At 57.3% G+C, this 19155-nt stretch overlaps 1 protein-coding gene across 3 annotated transcripts in view; it reads left to right on the forward strand.

Annotated features, from left to right (window-relative positions):
• The window catches only part of SLC43A3 (solute carrier family 43 member 3), a 34474-nt gene extending 16627 nt beyond the window's left edge, over positions 1 to 17847 (forward strand). For 2 of the 3 annotated variants that reach the window (XM_077820801.1, XM_077820802.1), the window contains 9 exons: positions 3069 to 3161; positions 5516 to 5655; positions 6335 to 6480; positions 7448 to 7630; positions 8338 to 8457; positions 8636 to 8822; positions 9070 to 9193; positions 9727 to 11339; positions 17527 to 17847. In XM_077820801.1, the coding sequence (XP_077676927.1) occupies positions 3069 to 3161; positions 5516 to 5655; positions 6335 to 6480; positions 7448 to 7630; positions 8338 to 8457; positions 8636 to 8822; positions 9070 to 9193; positions 9727 to 9936 (1203 nt within the window). In that variant the 3' untranslated portion in view covers positions 9937 to 11339; positions 17527 to 17847. Of the gene's footprint in view, positions 1 to 3068; positions 3162 to 5515; positions 5656 to 6334; positions 6481 to 7447; positions 7631 to 8337; positions 8458 to 8635; positions 8823 to 9069; positions 9194 to 9706; positions 11340 to 17526 lie in introns of all 3 variants that reach the window. The other variant, XM_077820803.1, reaches the window with a different exon arrangement.
• The last annotated feature ends 1308 nt before the right edge of the window (positions 17848 to 19155 follow it).

Consider the following 19155-nt stretch of genomic DNA (forward strand, 5'->3'; position numbering starts at 1 on the left):
GTTATTAGGCCCTGTGATGGTGTCCCCTGAATAGATATGTGGGCACAATTGGCAACGGGCTTTGTTGCAAGGATAAGTTCCTGGGTTAGTGGTTCTGTTGTGTGGTATGTGGTTGTTGGTGAGTATTTGCTTCAGGTTGCGGGGCTGTCTGTAGGCAAGGACTGGCCTGTCTCCCAAGATTTGTGAGAGTGTTGGGTCATCCTTTAGGATAGGTTGTAGATCCTTAATAATGCGTTGGAGGGGTTTTAGTTGGGGGCTGAAGGTGACGGCTAGTGGAGTTCTGTTATTTTCTTTGTTAGGCCTGTCCTGTAGTAGGTAACTTCTGGGAACTCTTCTGGCTCTATCAATCTGTTTCTTTACTTCCGCAGGTGGGTATTGTAGTTGTAAGAAAGCTTGACAGAGATCTTGTAGGTGTTTGTCTCTGTCTGAGGGGTTGGAGCAAATGCGGTTGTATCGCAGAGCTTGGCTGTAGACGATGGATCGTGTGGTGTGGTCAGGGTGAAAGCTGGAGGCATGCAGGTAGGAATAGCGGTCAGTAGGTTTCCGGTATAGGGTGGTGTTTATGTGACCATTGTTTATTAGCACTGTAGTGTCCAGGAAGTGGATCTCTTGTGTGGACTGGACCAGGCTGAGGTTGGTGGTGGGATGGAAATTGTTGAAATCATGGTGGAATTCTTCAAGGGCTTCTTTTCCATGGGTCCAGATGATGAAGATGTCATCAATGTAGCGCAAGTAGAGTAGGGGTTTTAGGGGACGAGAGCTGAGGAAGCGTTGTTCTAAATCAGCCATAAAAATGTTGGCATACTGTGGGGCCATGCGGGTACCCATAGCAGTGCCGCTGATCTGAAGGTATACATTGTCCCCAAATGTGAAATAGTTATGGGTAAGGACAAAGTCACAAAGTTCAGCCACCAGGTTAGCCGTGACATTATCGGGGATAGTGTTCCTGACGGCTTGTAGTCCATCTTTGTGTGGAATGTTGGTGTAGAGGGCTTCTACATCCATAGTGGCCAGGATGGTGTTATCAGGAAGATCACCGATGGATTGAAGTTTCCTCAGGAAGTCAGTGGTGTCTCGAAGGTAGCTGGGAGTGCTGGTAGCATAGGGCCTGAGGAGGGAGTCTACATAGCCAGACAATCCTGCTGTCAGGGTGCCAATGCCTGAGGACAAGGAGAGTTACTTGTTTACTCTTGGTCAGCTTCTTGCACAGATGCTGCCATCGCCTGGGCGATGCTGCAAAACAAAAACATTTCTGTTTCTGAACAAAACAGAGAAAGTTTATGGCTTTCATGCATGCATCAATGCTACACGTTCCAGCTACGTTCAGAGATGAGCTGTGTGTGGCATGTACCCAGCTAGTGGGCTTAGTCTTTTGATCTGAGCTTGAAGACCTTCATACTTTTCAGACCTGTAACTTGCATTATCGTTGGATTGACCTCTGCAGTTTTCAATAGCAGTGTTGTTTGTGTCCAGTAAAGGGTCTGCGGGCTGGAAGAGCGACTTTGTTGTGTGGCTTTTGATGGGTATAAACCCAACAAGACACACAGTGCCAGATATGAGCAAGCCATATCGGAAAATGACAGATAACTGTCCAACATGAGTGATAGCAGGAGTTGTACCTGTGATCAAAGAGTAGTATTTCGCCTCTTTGACTTCACTTACAATGAATTCCAAAACCTTACATCCCATTGGCTCAATGAACTCATCACAGATTGTTTTCAACAAGTAGGATGTTTCCGTTGTGTTTAACTCACTCACATAGACACAGATCATATTCGGGCAATAGCTTCAAGAATACCTTGATAATTTCCATTTTCAGGAGAGCCGATAATGTCCTCCTTCCTCTAAATGCTAAACCACATTCAGCGAGAAGCTCAATTGTCACAATAAGCCTTAAAACTTCCCTCCAGGATGCAGTTCAAAAATAGAGCCGACCTTCCTCCATACACTGCGTGCAAAACTCCTCCATTATCAAAGGCCATTTATCCAGATCTTAGTTTATCTTAATGGCGACTTTATCCTCCTTATCACGACTCGTCTCTCCACCTTCTGTTCAGACAGGTGGAAGGAAAAGTGGGTCTTCTCTTTCATCATGACATTTGTCCTGGATTTCAGGAATGCTTGCCTTTTCTTTTGCCCTCTCCTGAGGGAAGAAGTTCAAAGCCATAGCTTCACTGTGATAATCATTTTTGGAGTAATCTGACCTGGTATCTTTGGAAGCTGATTTAGAAGCCGTACTAGCAGAGAAATAGTTTGTACATTTGGGTAGCTTGCTTAGTGTTTTCTCTTTCTAACTTTAGCGTTCCTTCTCAAACATGACATCCAGTTGAAGGGAGGTTCAAACAATACTAATAAAGCACTGTGCAGTACTACCATTAGCAGCCGGAAAACGGTGATTAGTGCCACCAATTCACACCCCTGTCTCCAGCAACTGAAAGTCTCTGAAAAAAATTAATTACACGTGAAGTGTGAAAACTTCAGAAACGGGGACAAAATCACTGTCAGCAGGGGCCACAAATGATTGTTTTGTTCTTTTTTTGTGTTAGCATGAATCCAATCAAAATCCCACTTATATATAGTATATAGAATCAGAGCCCCCCACAGAAAAGCAGAGAGCTGGGGGTGAGGGCGTCCTCATGGGAGCAGATGCCCCCAGCTCCAGCTGCCCTGCCAGAACAGCTGCCAGTTGAGTAATGGAGGCAGAGAAAAGGCCCTCCTTCAGCCTGGCTCCCCAGAGACCCCAGCCCACATAGCACCCCCAGCCTGGCTCCCTGGGAGATCTCCAACCCCACAGTGCCCCCCTCAGACCAACTCCACAGGGACACCATACCCCATAGTGCTACTCCCACATCCCAGCCTCCTGGGGGAACCCTGACCCTGCAGAAGCCCGCAGCCCAGCTCCCTAGGCACCCCAGGCCACATGGTGCCACCCTCCCCATCCAGCTCCCTGTGCGTCCCAGACCCCACAGTGCTCAATCAGCCCCCATCCCATGGTTCCTGTGGCCTGGCAGGACTGGGGTGCCCTTGGGGTGGTGTTGATTGGGTGTGGGGGTGTATCGTTCCTTCAGGTGGGGAACCTGTTTGGGAAGCACCGCTCAACCATCATCACCCTCTACAATGGGGCCTTCGACTCGTCCTCCGCCGTCTTCCTAGTGGTCAAGGTGAGCCCCTGGGCCCTAGCTCCTGGGACGGGGGGAGAGGAGGTGGCTGGAGGAAAGAGCAATAGGGAGGGTGGGAGGAGTGGGTCAGAACACCTCCTGGAAACCCCAGCCTGAGTGTCACAATATCAGATAATGTCTCCTCTGTCATCAATCTGGATCTGGCAGGTCCCGGGTCCCACCAGTGATGGAGTTAGCCAGCAACTGGAGGGTTGGGATCCCCCCGGAGGGAGAGGGTGAGCCCTTGGGAATGTAGGAAGTGCTCTGGGATCCCCCCAGACACCCTAGGAATGCAGGGTGTGTTCTGGGATCCCCCGGAGGGAGAGAGCTGAGCCCTGGAGAATGCAGGGAGTGTTCTGGGGTCCCCCGGAAGGAGATGCCTGAGTCCCAGGGAACGTGGGATGTATTCTGAGAGCCCCCAGAGGAAGAGGCCTGAGCCCCTGGGAATGTGGGATGTGCTCTGGGATCCCCCCAGAGACCCTGGGAATGTGGGGCCTGCTCTGGGATTCCCCAGAGGGAGACAGCTGACCAGGGGGAATGCTGGGTGTGTTCTGGGGTTCCCCTCAAAACCCTGACCTGGTAGCGCTGGGGTGAGTTTCATGTTGGCTGGCCCAGCGACAAGAGGCAGCTGCTAGAGTTAAGCTTGCAGCTCTTGCATTGTCTAAGCACTGTTTTGTCTTAGCGCCCATGTGCCAACTTGCATTGTATCAAAATTAGCTCCGCTGCATGGGGGCCGAGGGCAGGGTTAAATGTGCACGTTTGGGATCCATTTAAGCAAGGAGTTCTCTAGATACAGCCACCTCCTAAACCTTGTGACATGCAAATGTTCAGGTTCTTATCACCCTTCCTGCACACCCCCTGAGGTTTGCACTGTGTTCTTGTTTCCCCAGACTGGCCTCACCTGTGCAGGATTGAGCTCAGCCAGCGCCCAGCCCCAGCTGCCCCTCTGAGGGAGCAACACTGGGCTGCAAGTCAGCTCTAGTCCAGCAAGGGTACCAGAGAAAACCACTGGTGTGTGTAGCAGGACTGGGGCTGTCCGTAGCCAGGAGAGTAGAAAGACAGTGTGGCCCAGTGGCTCTTAGACAATGCAAGAGCTGCAAGTGTAGCTGGGATCAGCTTCCTGAGAGAGGCTTTACTGGCTTAGGTTGCCCTGCACCCCTTGCACATCTGCAGCCACCCCAGGCAGCCGTTTTGAAGCCAGCTGCAGCACATTGTCCACTGACTGCCTCCCGTGCACCCCCTCGTGGTCAGAGGTGCCTCTGCGGCAACCCACCCCTGCAGTCTCCTTCACAGGGTGCCCTATGTCAACAACTTCACACAGGCCAGAGGAAAATTGAAACACTTCCCACACAATTTCTTCAGTCCCTTGGTACACTCCAGCCCTCCAGGCCCCTTAGCTAGGGGGTTCCCGGCCCTCGTTCCCAGAGTTGGGCCGCTTCTCCTCGGGAGCCAGTCTTGCTGCTTCAAGCCAGCCACAGTGTCTCAGATTTGTGTCTCTGGCTCAGCCTGAGCATCTCCTTTCTGTCACCCCCGCATGCTGGGAGCCGCGGAAGCCCTGCTTCCTCCCAGATGGGGCCCATTCGGTAAGGGGCTGGTTTAGCCCCAGTTCTCCAGCCCATGGGCAAGCCACTTCATGACACTAGAGCACGTAGAGTAGCTCCTGGAACGCAGCTCAGATCAGGTCCCTGTTGAACCAGGTGCTGCACAGACACACAGGGAGAGACAGGCCCTGCCCCAGCTGAGGATCAGGGCCCTGTGGGGCTGGACACTGCACAGATTCTAGCTGCGGAGATTCCCACTGCTTCCATGTTCTTTCCCTTGGCTTGGGCTGTGAGTTGTTCCTCTCCCCCCCTACCCTTCTCCACGCCATGCGCTGCCATGGGATTTACGTGCTGCGTGGGAACAACCGACTTGAGGTTGTGTCTCCGCAGCGAGGGCTGGCTGAGAGAAATAATCCTGTGATGATCTTCCAGCCCTGTGCTGAAATGTATGAAGGGCACCTGAGCCACTCAGGGGCAGACAGGTGCTGGGCTGTTGGGATGAGGGCAGGACGAAGTGTGGATGTGGTTAAACGACGGGTCTGGAAATCAGGCCATGTGGGAGCTATTCCTGGCCTTGTCACTGACTCAGGGGGCAGGTTGAGTCACTTCCCCTCCCCATACCTCAGTTTCCCCTTATCTGTTTAGACTGAGTTTTTCAAGGCACGGGATGTCCCTTGCTATGTGTCTGTGCAAGGCCTGGCACAATGGGGGCCCCGATCCTGGCTGCAGCCTCTGGGAGCCAGCCTAAGAACAATACAAGTCACTGAGTCTAGGTTGGCCCCCTATGCAACCGCTGACAACTTGCTCCGCCCCCAGCTGATGTACGAGCAAGGCCTGATCCTGCGAGACATGTTCCTCTTCCTCTCGGCCTGCAGTGCCTGGCACCTGACCCGCACCTTCTTCCTCATGCCTAGGTGGCACATCCCCTACCCGCTGCCCCCAGGATACACATATGGGTGAGTCACCCTCCACCCTTACCATCTGCCCCCCATGGGTCCCTCCATCCCGTCTGCCTCCCGTGGGCCCATCTGCCTCCCCTGGGTCCCTTCATCTACCCCCCCCCGTCTCCCCTGGGTCCCTCTGCCCCCCATGGGTCCCTCCATCCCCCATCTGCCTCCTGTGGGCCCCTCTGCTCCCCATGGGCCCCATCACCCCTCATCTGCCTCCAATAGGTGTCTTTGCGCTGTCCATTCCCCATCTGTGTCCCATGCACCTCTTTGTCCCCACTTCTGCCTCCCCCAAGCCCCTCCACCCCCCCATCTGCCTGTTGTGGACCTCTCTGTCCCCCATTTGGGCTCTGTGCCCCCCAATCTGCTTCCCATGGATGCCTCCATCACAGTCTGTCTCATAACTCCACTGCACCTTTGCTGCCCTCCCTCAGGGAATGGGCTCTGCTGGGTGAATGGGGCTCAGTCCTGGCAGCACCAGTGCCGAACCCCTGGGAGCGATTCTCCCCTGGCCCCCAAGCCATGCTACCTCGGGGCTGCTCCCATCCTGCAGGTGAGCACTGGTGGGTGCTGGGGAGCCTTGGATCTTGCATGGGGGTTGCTGGTCCTAGTGGTGGGCCTGGGTGGGTGCTGTCTCTGCCCATGCCCTGGGCTGTGGCAGGCAGTGACTGGCTTGCTGTGCCCACAGGCTGAGGTGCCAGAGGCAGGGGTGCTCGTACCATACCCATGAGGAGCAGCGGCCAGGCCTGGGCGATGGAGCCCACGAGCCCAGCGACCCGTGCTCGGAGGTGGGCCCAGGAGGTGCTGATGCCAGCAAAGCCATCATGGGCAAAGGTAGGGTTGGAGAAGTCCCCACCACCACCACAAATTCCTCCTCTGCCTCCTGGGGCCCCACCCAAGAAATGCCCCCAAAATCCCCTCTGCCCCTGCAGCACCCATGGCCTCCAGTGGGCCCCCCACAGATCCACAGGCCTGGTGCTCTGGGACAGTCCCTGGAGGACCACCCCCCTTTAGGCTCTCACTCTGTCACTGGGGTAAGCCATTGCCTCTGGGGCCCAAACCTCAGAGACTTCAGCACCTCTGCTTCATGCCATGAGCTCCCTCAGTGACTCCATCTGAGATGGGTGCGAGGAGAGCCTTGTGCCCCCAAAGGGAGCAGGGCAGCCCCCCCAGCCTCTGCAGTGACTAGCCAGTGCTGCGACATCTGGAGAGAACGGAAAGGTAAAACAGGGGCCAGCTTGGGCAGCCCTCAGCCCTCTGACCCTGCTTTTGGCCCAGTTCAGGGGAGACTCCAGCTCCCAACAGCCCACATTTAACACCCCCCCCCCCCGCCCTTAACCTCCACCTCAGCCCTTTGTTCTTGTTCCCGGGCAGACTGCGTCCCCTGGAGGTGCCCCCTTCCGGGGCAGCAGAGCCACAGCCCAGATGCAGGCGTCTTTCTGGGCTCCCTGGGGTCGGCCCTCTCCTAGGCAGGCACCTCTGACCACAGGAGCCCGCGGGGGAGGTTGGGGGATGGTTTGTGGAGGATCCCAGGATGGACAGCCACCGCCACCTGGGCTGGGGTGGGGTGAACCAGCAGGGCCCGGAGCTGATCCCTACTCTCCCTCCTCATTCTCTTTCCAGCCTTCACAGCCTCAGGTTACTTGCTCCCCTCAGGCCCCCTGCAGCGTCCCTGTCTTTCTGGATCGCCTAGGCATGGGCCCCCACTCTGAAACTACACCCCCTCCAGGTGCGGGCTCCCCCCCCCCCACCCCACCTCCAGATCTAGGGCTAATACTGAGTGCACTGTGTCCATCCCCAGGAGAGTCGGGGGCCGGGCCAGGCCACGGAGAGCTCCCTGCCATGTCTTTCCGGGCCTGTGTCTTCTCCAAGCTCTTCTTCTGGCACCTCATGTGGCTGTCGGTGATGCAGCTGCGGCACTACCTCTTCATCGGCACCCTCAACCCCATGCTGGAGCACCTGGCTGCCCGTGACACCACGCTAGGTATGGGGCACCTGGCCTACCACAGCGGGGGTACAGGGGAAGGGGGAGAACAGAACAATGGAGCAGGCAGAGGGGGAGGAAAGATGGTCTAGGGAAGGACGGAGGCAATGGAGCAGGCAGAGATGGAGAGAGATGATTGAGGGAAAGACGGGGGAATGGAGCAGGTGGGGATGGAGAGGGATGATAGAGGGAAGGATGGAGAGATGATTGAGGGAAAGATTGGGTAATGGAGCAGGCAGGGATGGAGAGAGATGATGGAGTGAACCAGGGAGGAAATAGAACAGGTGGGATGGAGAGAGATTTTGTAGGTAAGGTTGGGTAGGCAGCGATGTCTCTGAGCTGGGCAGTTCTTCCCCCTGCTGTCTGATGAATGCATTGTACTTATTGGTATGGATGGTGTGAGGAGAACTGAAGGGGAGAATGGGGTAGGCTTCAGAGGAGGGGAGGGAGGCTGGAACAAGTACAAACCTTGGCCCTTCCTGCCCAGTGTCTCAAGTGACCTGATGAGCTTGGTACTATTGTCATGCATGGGAAACTGAGGCAGGGGGAGGGGCAGTTGCTTAGCCAAGGTCACCCAGGGCTGGGTGCGGGACCCAGGAGTGCCTGGCCAATGCAGGCCATCCTCCCGTCCAGCGGATCAGGAAGTGAGCAGAGCATGCGGGGTGGAGTCTCAAGCATTATGTCTTGCTGCCTGTCTCTGTTCCCAGTGAGCACCTACACCAATGCCTTCGCCTTCACCCAGCTCTGTGGGGTCCTGTGCGCCCCTTGGAACGGGCTCATCTTAGACCGGCACAAACGTGGGAAGAGCAAGGATGGCAGTGCCAAAGGTAATCACCCCATCCATCACCAGCTGCTGGACCCAGGTCTGCCCACTGCTGCTCCTCCCGGTGCTGCGAGCTTCCCCGCAGCCAGTGCCCATCCGGGATCCCGGTGCTGCGAGCTTCCCCGCAGCCAGTGCCCCATGCCTTTCCCTTGCCCCTTGCCAGTGTGTCTCCTGTCTCTCAGGTGGCTCAGACTCCCTGGCGGACCTGCACTCCTGCGTCCTGTCGCTGGCAGTGACGGTGCTGCAGTGCGTGGCCTTCTCGGTGTGTGCCTCCATGCCAGTGCTGCCAGTGCAGTATGCCACCTTCGTCCTGCAGGTGCTGAGCCGCTCCTTCCTGTACGGGGGCAATGCCGCCTTCCTGGCCATCGCGTGAGTCACCTCGGGGCACAGGCTGCGGGAGGGAAGATCCTAGACATGGAGGGGGCAGAAAGGGGCAGGGGTGCAGAGCTGGGGTGGAGGAAAGGAAATGGAGGGGAGGGATGGCAGGGCACAGAGATGCCCAGCCATTGGCAGTGGGGCAGGGTATGCCTCTGGCCTGTCTCACAGCAATGCCCCCTGCATCTGTAACACCCTCCTCCCCTACCACCGCCCCCCACCCCGGGTCGGCTCTCCACAGGTTCCCCCTGGATCATTTTGGGAAGCTGTATGGGCTGGTGATGGGTATATCAGCCGTGGTGTCACTCCTTCAGTACCCCTGCTTCGCACTCATCAAGGGACCACTCAACGATGACCCCTTCTATGTGAGTGTCCTGTCCCATCTGGAACCTGGGGAGCTTCATTGACACCCTGCTGTCAGAGACAGGGAGTGCTCCGTCGGGGCTTGGGGAACTTTATCGACACCCTGCAGTGAGAGACGGGGAATGCCCTGTCTGGGGCCTGGGGAACTTTATCGACACCCTGCAGTGAGAGACGGGGAATGCCCTGTCTGGGGTCTGGGGAACTTTATCGACACCCTGCAGTGAGAGACGGGGAATGCCCTGTCTGGGGTCTGGGGAACTTTATCGACACCCTGCAGTGAGAGACGGGGAATGCCCTGTCTGGGGTCTGGGGAACTTTATCGACACCCTGCAGTGAGAGACGGGGAATGCCCTGTCTGGGGTCTGGGGAACTTTATCGACACCCTGCAGTGAGAGACGGGGAATGCCCTGTCTGGGGTCTGGGGAACTTTATCGACACCCTGCAGTGAGAGACGGGGGGGTGCCCCATACAGGACTTGGGGAACTTTATTGACACCCCACTTCTGTGTTGTTCAGAACCTGATTTTCCCATCCAGGTGAACATTGGCCTCATCATCGTCATCCTCCTGGCCTTCATCAGCCCACTGGTGGTGCTGCGGGAGTACCAGCACCGGGAGAGGGAGCAGAAAAAGCAACACGTTGACTCACACCCCCTGACCCTGGCCAAGGCTGGTGTGGAGTCATCCATCAGACCCCCCACCCCCAGCAGGAATCTTCAAGGGCTCCTCCCGCCCAAAAGGGAATGAGGAAAGGGAATTAGGAGTGCAGCTGAGCCCCAGCCAGTCCCCAGCTGTGTCCCTCCAGCCCAGCATTGTCACCATCTGCTCCAGCCATACACTCGCTCCTCTCCAGTGGCAGGGTGGGGGGTCACAATGGGTTATTTTTACAGATACTTGATTTTCTAGGTTTTTGTATAGCTCAGTTGGTATAAATCCAGCCTTTCCCTCTCCCTGTTCCCAGGGTGCATGGCGGAGGGAGGGGGATGGGAGATGTATTCTAGTTCCCCTTATTGACAGGGTGTATTTCAATCCCCCCTATTTCCTTCTCTTTTATTACAGAGATTTATTTCTGTGCTTCTTTGTAAAAGCAAGGGAGCAGGACACCCCAGCGCCTTCCTCCCTGAAATCACATAAATGCTAACGAGGAACTAATCCAGATCTGCATTGAACCTTCTCCAGAGGTCACTGGAGGCCCCTGGCCCACTCTGCCCGGCTTGTGCCCATCTTGTCTGACTGCCTGAACCTCCCACAGCGCTCTCCCCCCCCACCCCCACCCCCCGCAGGAGGCTCCAGTATGGCGTATTGTCTGAGACAGGCGTCCAGTTTTGATTCGGTTCCCCCAGGCTCTGGAGAACCCACCATCTCTTGGGAAGAGGATCCAGGAGTTAGATACCCTCCATGTAAAAATAATGCCCCCTGTTCCTGGTCTGAATTTGGTGCGTGCCCGTGCCCAGCCCCTGCCAGACTGAAGAGCCTCTGCTGTGAGAAATCTCCTCCCACCGATGGGGCGCCCAGAGTGGGCGCAAGAACCCCCAAAGTTGCTCTTGCTGAACAAAATGGCTGGCACTTCCTGACAGTGCAGCCTACGGCAGGGGCTGCAGCCCTCAGCTCCGTTCTGATTGGGCTTTTCTGAGCCCTTTGCTTGCTGGGAATGTCCCGGGGGTAGGGGAACCCCAGAACTGGATGCAGTTCCCACTAGTAGGCTCCGTAATGCCCTGTGAAGTGGTAACTCCCCCTCCCAACTCCAACCCTGGGTGGAGGTAACCCCCAGCCCCTTTCCCCCCAGGCCACCTCTTGCCCTCCCCCAACCCTGGCCCTGGCCCCTGGAGAGCCCTCTTTGTCCCGGGGCAGGAAGGAGCAATACCAGGGGTGATGAGTGAAGCAATGTTTTATTGCAGTGAGTCACAGGCAATGAGTGAGGGTGGAGGGTAGGGGCTGCCCCCTCAGGGAGCTGGGGCAGGGCCGGGAGTAGAGCTGAGTCCAGGGAGCAGGGGTGTCTCTGGCAGAGCAGAGTGGGGAGTCTCAGGCCAGCGGAGAGGTGTGGGCAGCAGGATCCCATGGTGGGGAACAGCCCCCTCAGTACTTGCAGATAAATGGCCGGCGAGTTTGGCAGCTGACGCTTCTCCAGTGATCACCTGGCAGAGAGAGAGGTTAGTCCCCTCCTAGCTGGCACCTGGCACCCAGCTCACAGCAAACCCTGGATTCCTTGCCCCAGACTCCCATAGCACCACTAACCCAGATCCTCTGCCCCAAACCCACAGCCCCATCTACCCTCGGATCCCCTGCCCCATACCCCACGGTTCCACCTACCCTCAGATCCCCTACCCCACGGCCTCACCTCCCTTCGCATCCCCTGCCCTACACCCCATGACCCCACCTACACTCAGATCCCCGGTTTCCCTGCCCAAGGGTTTTTGTTCCCACAAGCAGTGAATAGATCACCATCTCCACCCTTCCCCCCTCAGGGGGATCCTCATCTGCAGTGCTCAGGGCAACACACATTTTCCAAAAGCACCAGGGGTTCCCTCCAGCCCAGCTGGAGTAGTTCCAGGGACTGTGGCTGATCCAGCAGGAGCGCACACGCTAGAACTGTGGTGAAGTGGCTGGAGTAGGATCTGTGCTGTCCCATCTGCAGAGTGTCCCAGGAAATCCCCTCCCCTCCAGCCCCTGCATTGGAGCCTGCCGGGGGCCACAGTGAGGGGCTCTGGATTTGCTGGGAAGTACCTGTGACTTGCTGGCACCAGTCTCTGCTCTGGCACCAGCCCTGGCACCTCATGGGCAGCCAAGGTCAATGAGTCACAAGGATACTGCCAGCTGTCAGGGGTCAGCTGGGACCCACACCTGAGCTGCCCAGGCCTACCTCCCAGGGTGCAAGCGAGGGGTGGGCTGGGGCTGCCCTGAGCGGGGTCCCAGCTGGGGACACACTGAGCTGCAGTGGAGGATGGATCCCCCTGTCCGCTCTGCACTGGAGGGGAGGCCAGCCTCAGAGCTGGCAGGGCCCTGATGAGGGAGTCGGTGTGTGTGTGTTCTGGGCCAGGCCCAGGCAGGGAGGAACGGAGGCAGCAGGGCCAGACACTCTCCTTACCCAGCGGGAGGTGACGCCTCCGATCCACACCTGGCCCCGGTTGGTGTGGGGGGCGCTGTGCAGCGCTCATTGGTCGAATGGCTGTGGATGGAGGCCAGGCAGCCACGGTAGCAGCGAGCACACAGTTTCTGTGGGGAGAGAGTGAGGGGGACATGGGGCAGTCAGGGCCCAGGCACAGAGTCACATCCACCGGCGACCACCCCATGCACCATCCACTGCCCCTATGCCCCCCATGTCACCCCTTCGTCCCCACCACTGCCCCTATACGGTCTCCACTACCCCACTGCCATCTACTATCCCTCCACTGCCTCCATGGGTGCCCCATCACCCCTATGCCACCACCCCATGCCCCCTCCACTGCCCCCATGCCTCTTCCACTGCCTCCATGGGCCCCCCATCACCCCTATGCCACCCCTCCACCAGCCCCATGCCTCTTCCACTGCCTCCATGGGCCCCCCCATCACCCCCTATGCCACCACCCCATGCCCCCTCCACCACCCCCATACCTCCTCCACTGCCTCCCTGGGCCCCCCCCATCACCCCTATGCCACCCCTCCACCACCCCCATACCTCCTCCACTGCCTCCATGGGCCCCCCCATCACCCCTATGTCACCCCTCCACCAGCCCCATGCCTCCTCCACTGCCTCCGTGGGCCCCCATCACCCCTATGCCACCCTTCCACCAGCCCCATGCCTCCTCCACTGCCTCCATGGGCCCCCATCACCCCATGCCACCCCTCCACCAGCCCCAAGCCTCCTCCACTGCCCCCATTTCCCCTCCACTGCCTCCACAGGCCCCCCATCACCCCTCTACCGTCCCCATGCCTCCTCCACTGCCTCCATGGGCCATCCACCAGCACCATGGGCTTTCCACCCCACTTCCTGACTCTTCTGCGAGTCCTCCCCACCACTTGTCCCCTTGCCCCACTCACTTGGGCTCTCTAAAATGGCTGGCAATTGTTCACAAACACATAGTGACAGGTGTGGCCCTCAGTGCTCGGCACTATCATCCTGAAGCTCACACTCTCCATGGGACATGGTGGCTCTAGCTCCCCCAGCTCCTCCTCACCTTGCTCAGCTGGTACCTCCTGCTCTGGGGTGCCCTCATCAGAGGGTGGGTGCGAGAGACACCAACTGGCCCTTCCAGCCGCAAGACGCAGCCCAGATCTCAAACAATCCTTGGAAGCAGGATCAGCTCTAGCAGCCGAGGACACAGGTGTCCAGGATAGAGAGGGTATGGGTGTCATTGCAGGGCCGGGGGACCCTGGTGTCCAGGCTACAGTGAGGCAGAAGGTTACTGGGGGCAGGGGACCCAGGTGTCCGGAACAGAGTTGGGCTGGTCTGCTGGGGACGAACTGAGCACAGGTCTGGGGTATCGGAGCCCCAAACAGTGCTTGCTGGGGTCTGACCCAAGCCCATGGGGTCCATGCAGTGTCTGCTGGGGACAGGGGGTGGAGGTTCCCATTGGAGGCAGTGGCCTGTGGGTCAGGTACCCCACAGAGTCGGGGAGGGGCTGTAGCCACGGGGTCTTGGGCCCCAGGACTTACGGAGCTGGCGAGCAGAGATGGCCCCCAGGAGGGCAAGGAGTAGAGACAGCTTCATCTTGGGCAGACCTGCGGGGGGTGGTGGTGGACTGCTGTGAGACAGAGACAGATTGACCCCCCCCCATCTAGACCCCCCTCAATCACTGAGCCAAGACTGACGCCCCTGCCCAGAGTCCACTCCCTCCCTCCACTTAGCTCAGACTGACCCCCCCCCCATCTAGGGACACCCCAATCACTGAGCCATGACCTATCACCAAGCTCCCCTGGGTTGATGACCACCCCACAACCAAGGCAGCCTTTCCCAGCTAAGGTAGGGCTGGGCCAAGCAAAGGGGGAGGAGGGAACCTGGGTCCTTGGCTCAATCTGGGAGCACAGGGGCTCTCACTCACCTGCCCAGAAACACAGGGACAAGGGGGTACATGAACACATTGGCTATGGGCAGAAGCAGTCAGGAAAATTCCAGCATGTACTGTTAGCCTTTGGAACACCCTGCCACAGGATACAAGGGGCCAAGAGCACTGAGCAGTGCCAGGCCTTTCTGGGCATCAGAGCAGCCTTAGTGGCCAACAGTGAGGCCTCGTGATCTCAGTCTCCAGGGCAGGAGCTGAGCAGCCCCTGGAGTCAGGCAGTGATCTGCTCCTCCCTGCCACAGAGAGGTGAATAATGGCAGTCACCTCTTCAAGGAAACCAGCGCTGGCTGCTGTAAGAGCCAGGCCCCAACCAAGTGACCCCACTCTGGAGCAGGTCCCCATCACCCACCATAGCCCCTGGGGTCACCCAGAGACCCCCACACACCTCTGTGATGGCTGTGGGTCCTCAGCAAGCTCCGATGGCTACAGCCATCACAGCCCTTTATATTGGGCTGGAACAGGAAGCTGAGGAAAGAGCCACTATCAGCTCCCAGCTCCTTGTGCTCCTCCCTTCTCCCCCGCACCACATGGCTTGCGACACCCCCACACCCAGTCTGAGCACTGACCTACGAGCTACCCCAGAACCTTGGGGGGACTAGCCAGTGCTGAGCCCGGGGGCACAAATGGGCTTCCTCCACTTCCCATAGTGCCCCCCCGCCCCTCACACACACACGGCTGGCACTGATGCCCCTTGCAGAGTTCATCTGGTGCTATGAGCCCTACTTCCAACCCCTGGAGAATGTGTGGGACCCTGAGTGGGGACTGATGTGGGGACTCTGCCATGGAACTGACTTTAGTCCCAGCAGAGCTCCGTAAACTCCAAGAGCAGGCAGCCCATTGCGCCGTCTGTCTGTGCTTCTGTGTCACACCGGGCATCGGCCCTGCCCAGGGGCTCCTGCCTCCCCCCTCAACAGAGCCAGACCCCAGCCTGGACTGAAAGACTCTGAGTGACGGAGCATCTGCCCCCACCTGGGTGAGTTGTCTCCAGGGAGAATCCCCTTCACTGTTCAAAGCTGCCTTAGGTTTGCCCCGAATCTCTCTAGCCTCCATCTCCGGCCATCGGGTCTCACTCGGCCTTTGGCCACTACAGCCTGGAGCCATCTTGTCTCAGAGATCTGCTCCCATGGGACCTGTCCCTGGTCTTCTGGGTCTGCCTCTTCCTCCCAGCCCCCCAAGAAGTCATGATTTTTCCACGGACAGGCCACACGGCTGCATCCTCCAGCCCTCCTGCTTCTCCCCGCTAGCACTGCCAGGTGCAGAGGCTTTTCCCCTTGGCAGGGGCACAGCTTCCTGTGTTCGCATAAGCACCAGGCAGCCTTGCCCCAAGCGGGCCAGCTTCACTGGGCACAGAGGCCGAGTTCAGCCTGGCAGCAGCCAGGGCTCCAGCCAGCCACGCTGTGGCTCTGGCTTGCTACGTCCCTTTGCCTCTCAGGCCTGGTCTGCACTGAAAACACTGGCATGGCAACGTCAGGGAACCCAGAGTAGCTGTGGTGGCACAACCTCCAGAGTGGACTCAACTAGGTTGATGGACGGGTGTTGCCATTGGCCCAGGGAACGCTGTTCAGGGCGATGGCGTCCCTACAGCAGCAGCAAAGGCTCCTCCACTGGCCTACGGTATGTCTGCCCCGGCAGCTGTGCTGGCACAGGTTGGGTAGTGTAGACACAGCCTCCGTCCCAAGCCAAGCTCCTGTGTGTCTGGGAACCTTGTCCCGATAATGCTGGTTCCTGACCCGTCCAGTCCCACTGAGCTCACCCAGGCCTACACCCCAAATTTAGATCCACCGAGCTAAGCCACTCTGTGTGTGTGTGTGTGTGAGAAAAATGCAACCCCCCACCCCGCCCCCTGAGCGCCACAGCTAGGCCGACCTAACCCCCAGTGTAGACATGGCTAGGGAGACAGAAGAAAGAGTCCATCCATCTAGCTACAGTTACCGGAATCAGTGACGGTGTTTGTCCCAGGGGGCTCCAACAGCAACTCCAGGGTGCTCCCACATATGATACCTGCCAGGCCACGCTGTACAGAGGACAGTGAGCAGGACGGAGCAGCTGATGCCAGGCGGGCCAGATCTGGCTTTCAGGGGACCTCTCGCTGTCTTGAGCCCCTCTGCGATTGCCTGGATCATAGTCGTAGGCACTCAGGTTTTACACCCATTCCGCCTGCTGGGGCTGATGGCTGGTATAGTCGGTCATTGGCTATGGCCATTGTCTCCTCTGTTAGCACGTGATAGTTGCAAACAGCTCATCATGGTGTATTCTTATCACCTCAGCCAGCTACCATCTCAAAGGCCTCATGCCTCTGGCTCTGTGCCAGGAGAAGAATGAAAGCCCCTTCGCACCCAGCAGGTGACCATGCCAAGGCCAATGGCGGAATGGAGATGCCTCTTCCTGAGAAAAGTATTACAGACAATTCTCACTTTTGTTACTCTCCCTCACACACCCAGTCCTGCAGACTTCCCTCAAACCCAATCCATGGACCCTGCTAGCCCAGTCCTGAGTTCCCCACACACCCAGCCCCGCCGACTTCCCTCAGCCCCGACCCACGGCCCCTGCTAGCACAGCCCTGAGTTCCCCACACACCCAGCTCTGCAGACTTCCTTTAACCCTCACCCATGCCCCCCTGGTAGCCCAGCCCTGAGCTCCCCACACACCCAGCCCCGCCGACTTCCCTCAACCCCAATCTGTGGCCCCCTGCTAGCCTAGCCCTGAGCCACACCCAGCCCCATCGACTTCCCTCAACCCTGACCCACAGCCCCCTGCTAGCCCAGTCTTGAGCTCCCCACATACCCAGCCCACCGATTTCGCTCAACCCCTGCCCACGGCCCCCTGCTAGCCCAGCCCTGAGTTCTCCTGTGATGTTACTGAGATAACCTGTGACCATATAGATCATTGTTGCAACCACTGTTATATATTTGCAGCAAATATTGAACTAAGGTTCTCGTGTAAGGTGTCTATGGAAAGGTTATGATTTGCTGATTATGAGTATGCTATCGTATGGGTATATCATTTTTGTTGTTGAAGTTATGAATATTGGCTATGTACTTGTATATCAATGTGTTTTAATTCTAAGTAGCCTCTGTGAAGCATTTGGTCAGCTTCTTGAGAAGGGGCTGTTCTCAGTAAGTGCCCAGTCAAGAAACACTTAATGACAATGGAGACGCCAATCCACATCTGAGCTTTCCTGGGAAGGTTCAAACTAACATGTAAACAATGGCGTCGGCCTGTAAAGAACTGAGTCATGCATGGACATGTGACTTGCCCATGTGACTCCAAACTTCCATCTTACTGTCTTCTTGCACAGGAGAACCAAGGGGTTTCCACCCACAAGAGAAAAAATATAAAAGGCCATGGAAACTCCTCCATTTTGTCTTCAATCCTGCTTCTTGCCTCTGGAGGAATCTTGCTACAAACTGAAGCTCTGAACAAAGGACTGAATGACCCATCCCAGCTGTGGATGTACTCCAGAGACTTGATTTGAACTTGCAGTTTATTCCACCACTGTTACAAGCCTGAACCAAGAGCTTTGCCATTACTGTATGTAATTGATTCCATTTAACCAATTCTAGCTCTCATCTAGATCTTTTTGCTTTTATGAATAAACCTTTAGATTTTAGATTCTAAAGGATTGGCAACAGCGTGATTTGGGGTAAGATCTAATTTGTATATTGACCTGGGTCTGGGGCTTGGGCCGTTGGGATTGGGAGAACCTTTTTCTTTTACTGGCATATTCGTTTTTGTAACCATTCATCCCGATGATGAGTGGCACTGGTGGTGATACTGGGAAAGTGGAGTGTCTAAGGGAATTGCTGGTGTGACTTGTGGTTAGCCAGTGGGGTAAAACTGAAGTCTTCTCTGTTTGGCTGGTTTGGTTTGCCTGTCTGTGCAAAGGAACCCCAGCCTTGGGCTGTAACTGCCCTGCTCTAAGCAATTTGTACTGAATTGATACTCTCAGAAGTGTCCCACCAAAGGCAGCATCGTTACAGCAGCCCTGAGCTCCCCACACACCCAGGCCTGCAGATTTCCTTCAACCCCAACCCATGGCCCCTGCTAGACCACCCACCCCCCAGTCCTGCAGACTTCCATTAACCCAAACCCATGGCCCCCTTCTAGTCCAGCCCTGAGCTCCCTACGAACTCAGCCCTGCCAACCGCCTTCATCCATGGCCCCTGCTAGCACAGCCCTGAGGTCCTCACACACCCAGCCCTGCCAGCTTCCTTTAACCCTGACCCACGGCCCCTGCTAGCCCAGCTCTGAGCTCCCCACACACCCAGCCCTGCCAGCTTCCCTCAACCACAACTCACAGCCCCCTGCTAGCCTAGCCCAGAGTTCCCCACACACTCTGCCCTGCTAACCGCCTTCAGCCCTGACCCACAGCCTCCTTCTAGCCCAGCCCTGAGCTCCCCTCACACCCAGCCCCTCCGACATCTCTCAACCCTAGGGTGACCAGATGTCCTGATTTTATAGGGACAGTCCCAATATTTGGGGCTTTGTCTTAGATAGGCACCTATTACCCCCCACATCCTGTCCTGATTTTTCACCCTTGCTATCTGGTCACCCTACTCAGCCCCAACCCATGGCCCCTGCTATCCCAGCCCTGGGGTCCCCACACACTCTGCCCTGCCAGCTGCCTTCATCCCTGACCTACGACCCCTGCCAGCTCAGCCCTGAGCTCCCCACGCTCCCAGCCTGCCGACATCCCTCAACCCCGACCCATGGCCTCCTTCTAGCCCAGCTGATGTCAATGGGCCATAGCTGGTGTAAACTGGCCTAAGCCCTGCCATTTTGGTGCATGCTCCAAGGACACTGTGCTGAGGAGCTGAGACTGGGCATGCTTGATGAATATCACAGGCCCTGCAGCCCTGGGCCAGGGGGATGGGAGCAGCTGCTAACATGCAGGGAGCAGCTCCGAGCTATTGTTTTCAGGCTGTTT

The sequence above is a fragment of the Eretmochelys imbricata genome, chromosome 6 (genome assembly GCF_965152235.1).
Source record: "Eretmochelys imbricata isolate rEreImb1 chromosome 6, rEreImb1.hap1, whole genome shotgun sequence".
In the NCBI taxonomy this organism is placed as follows: Eukaryota; Metazoa; Chordata; order Testudines; family Cheloniidae; genus Eretmochelys; species Eretmochelys imbricata.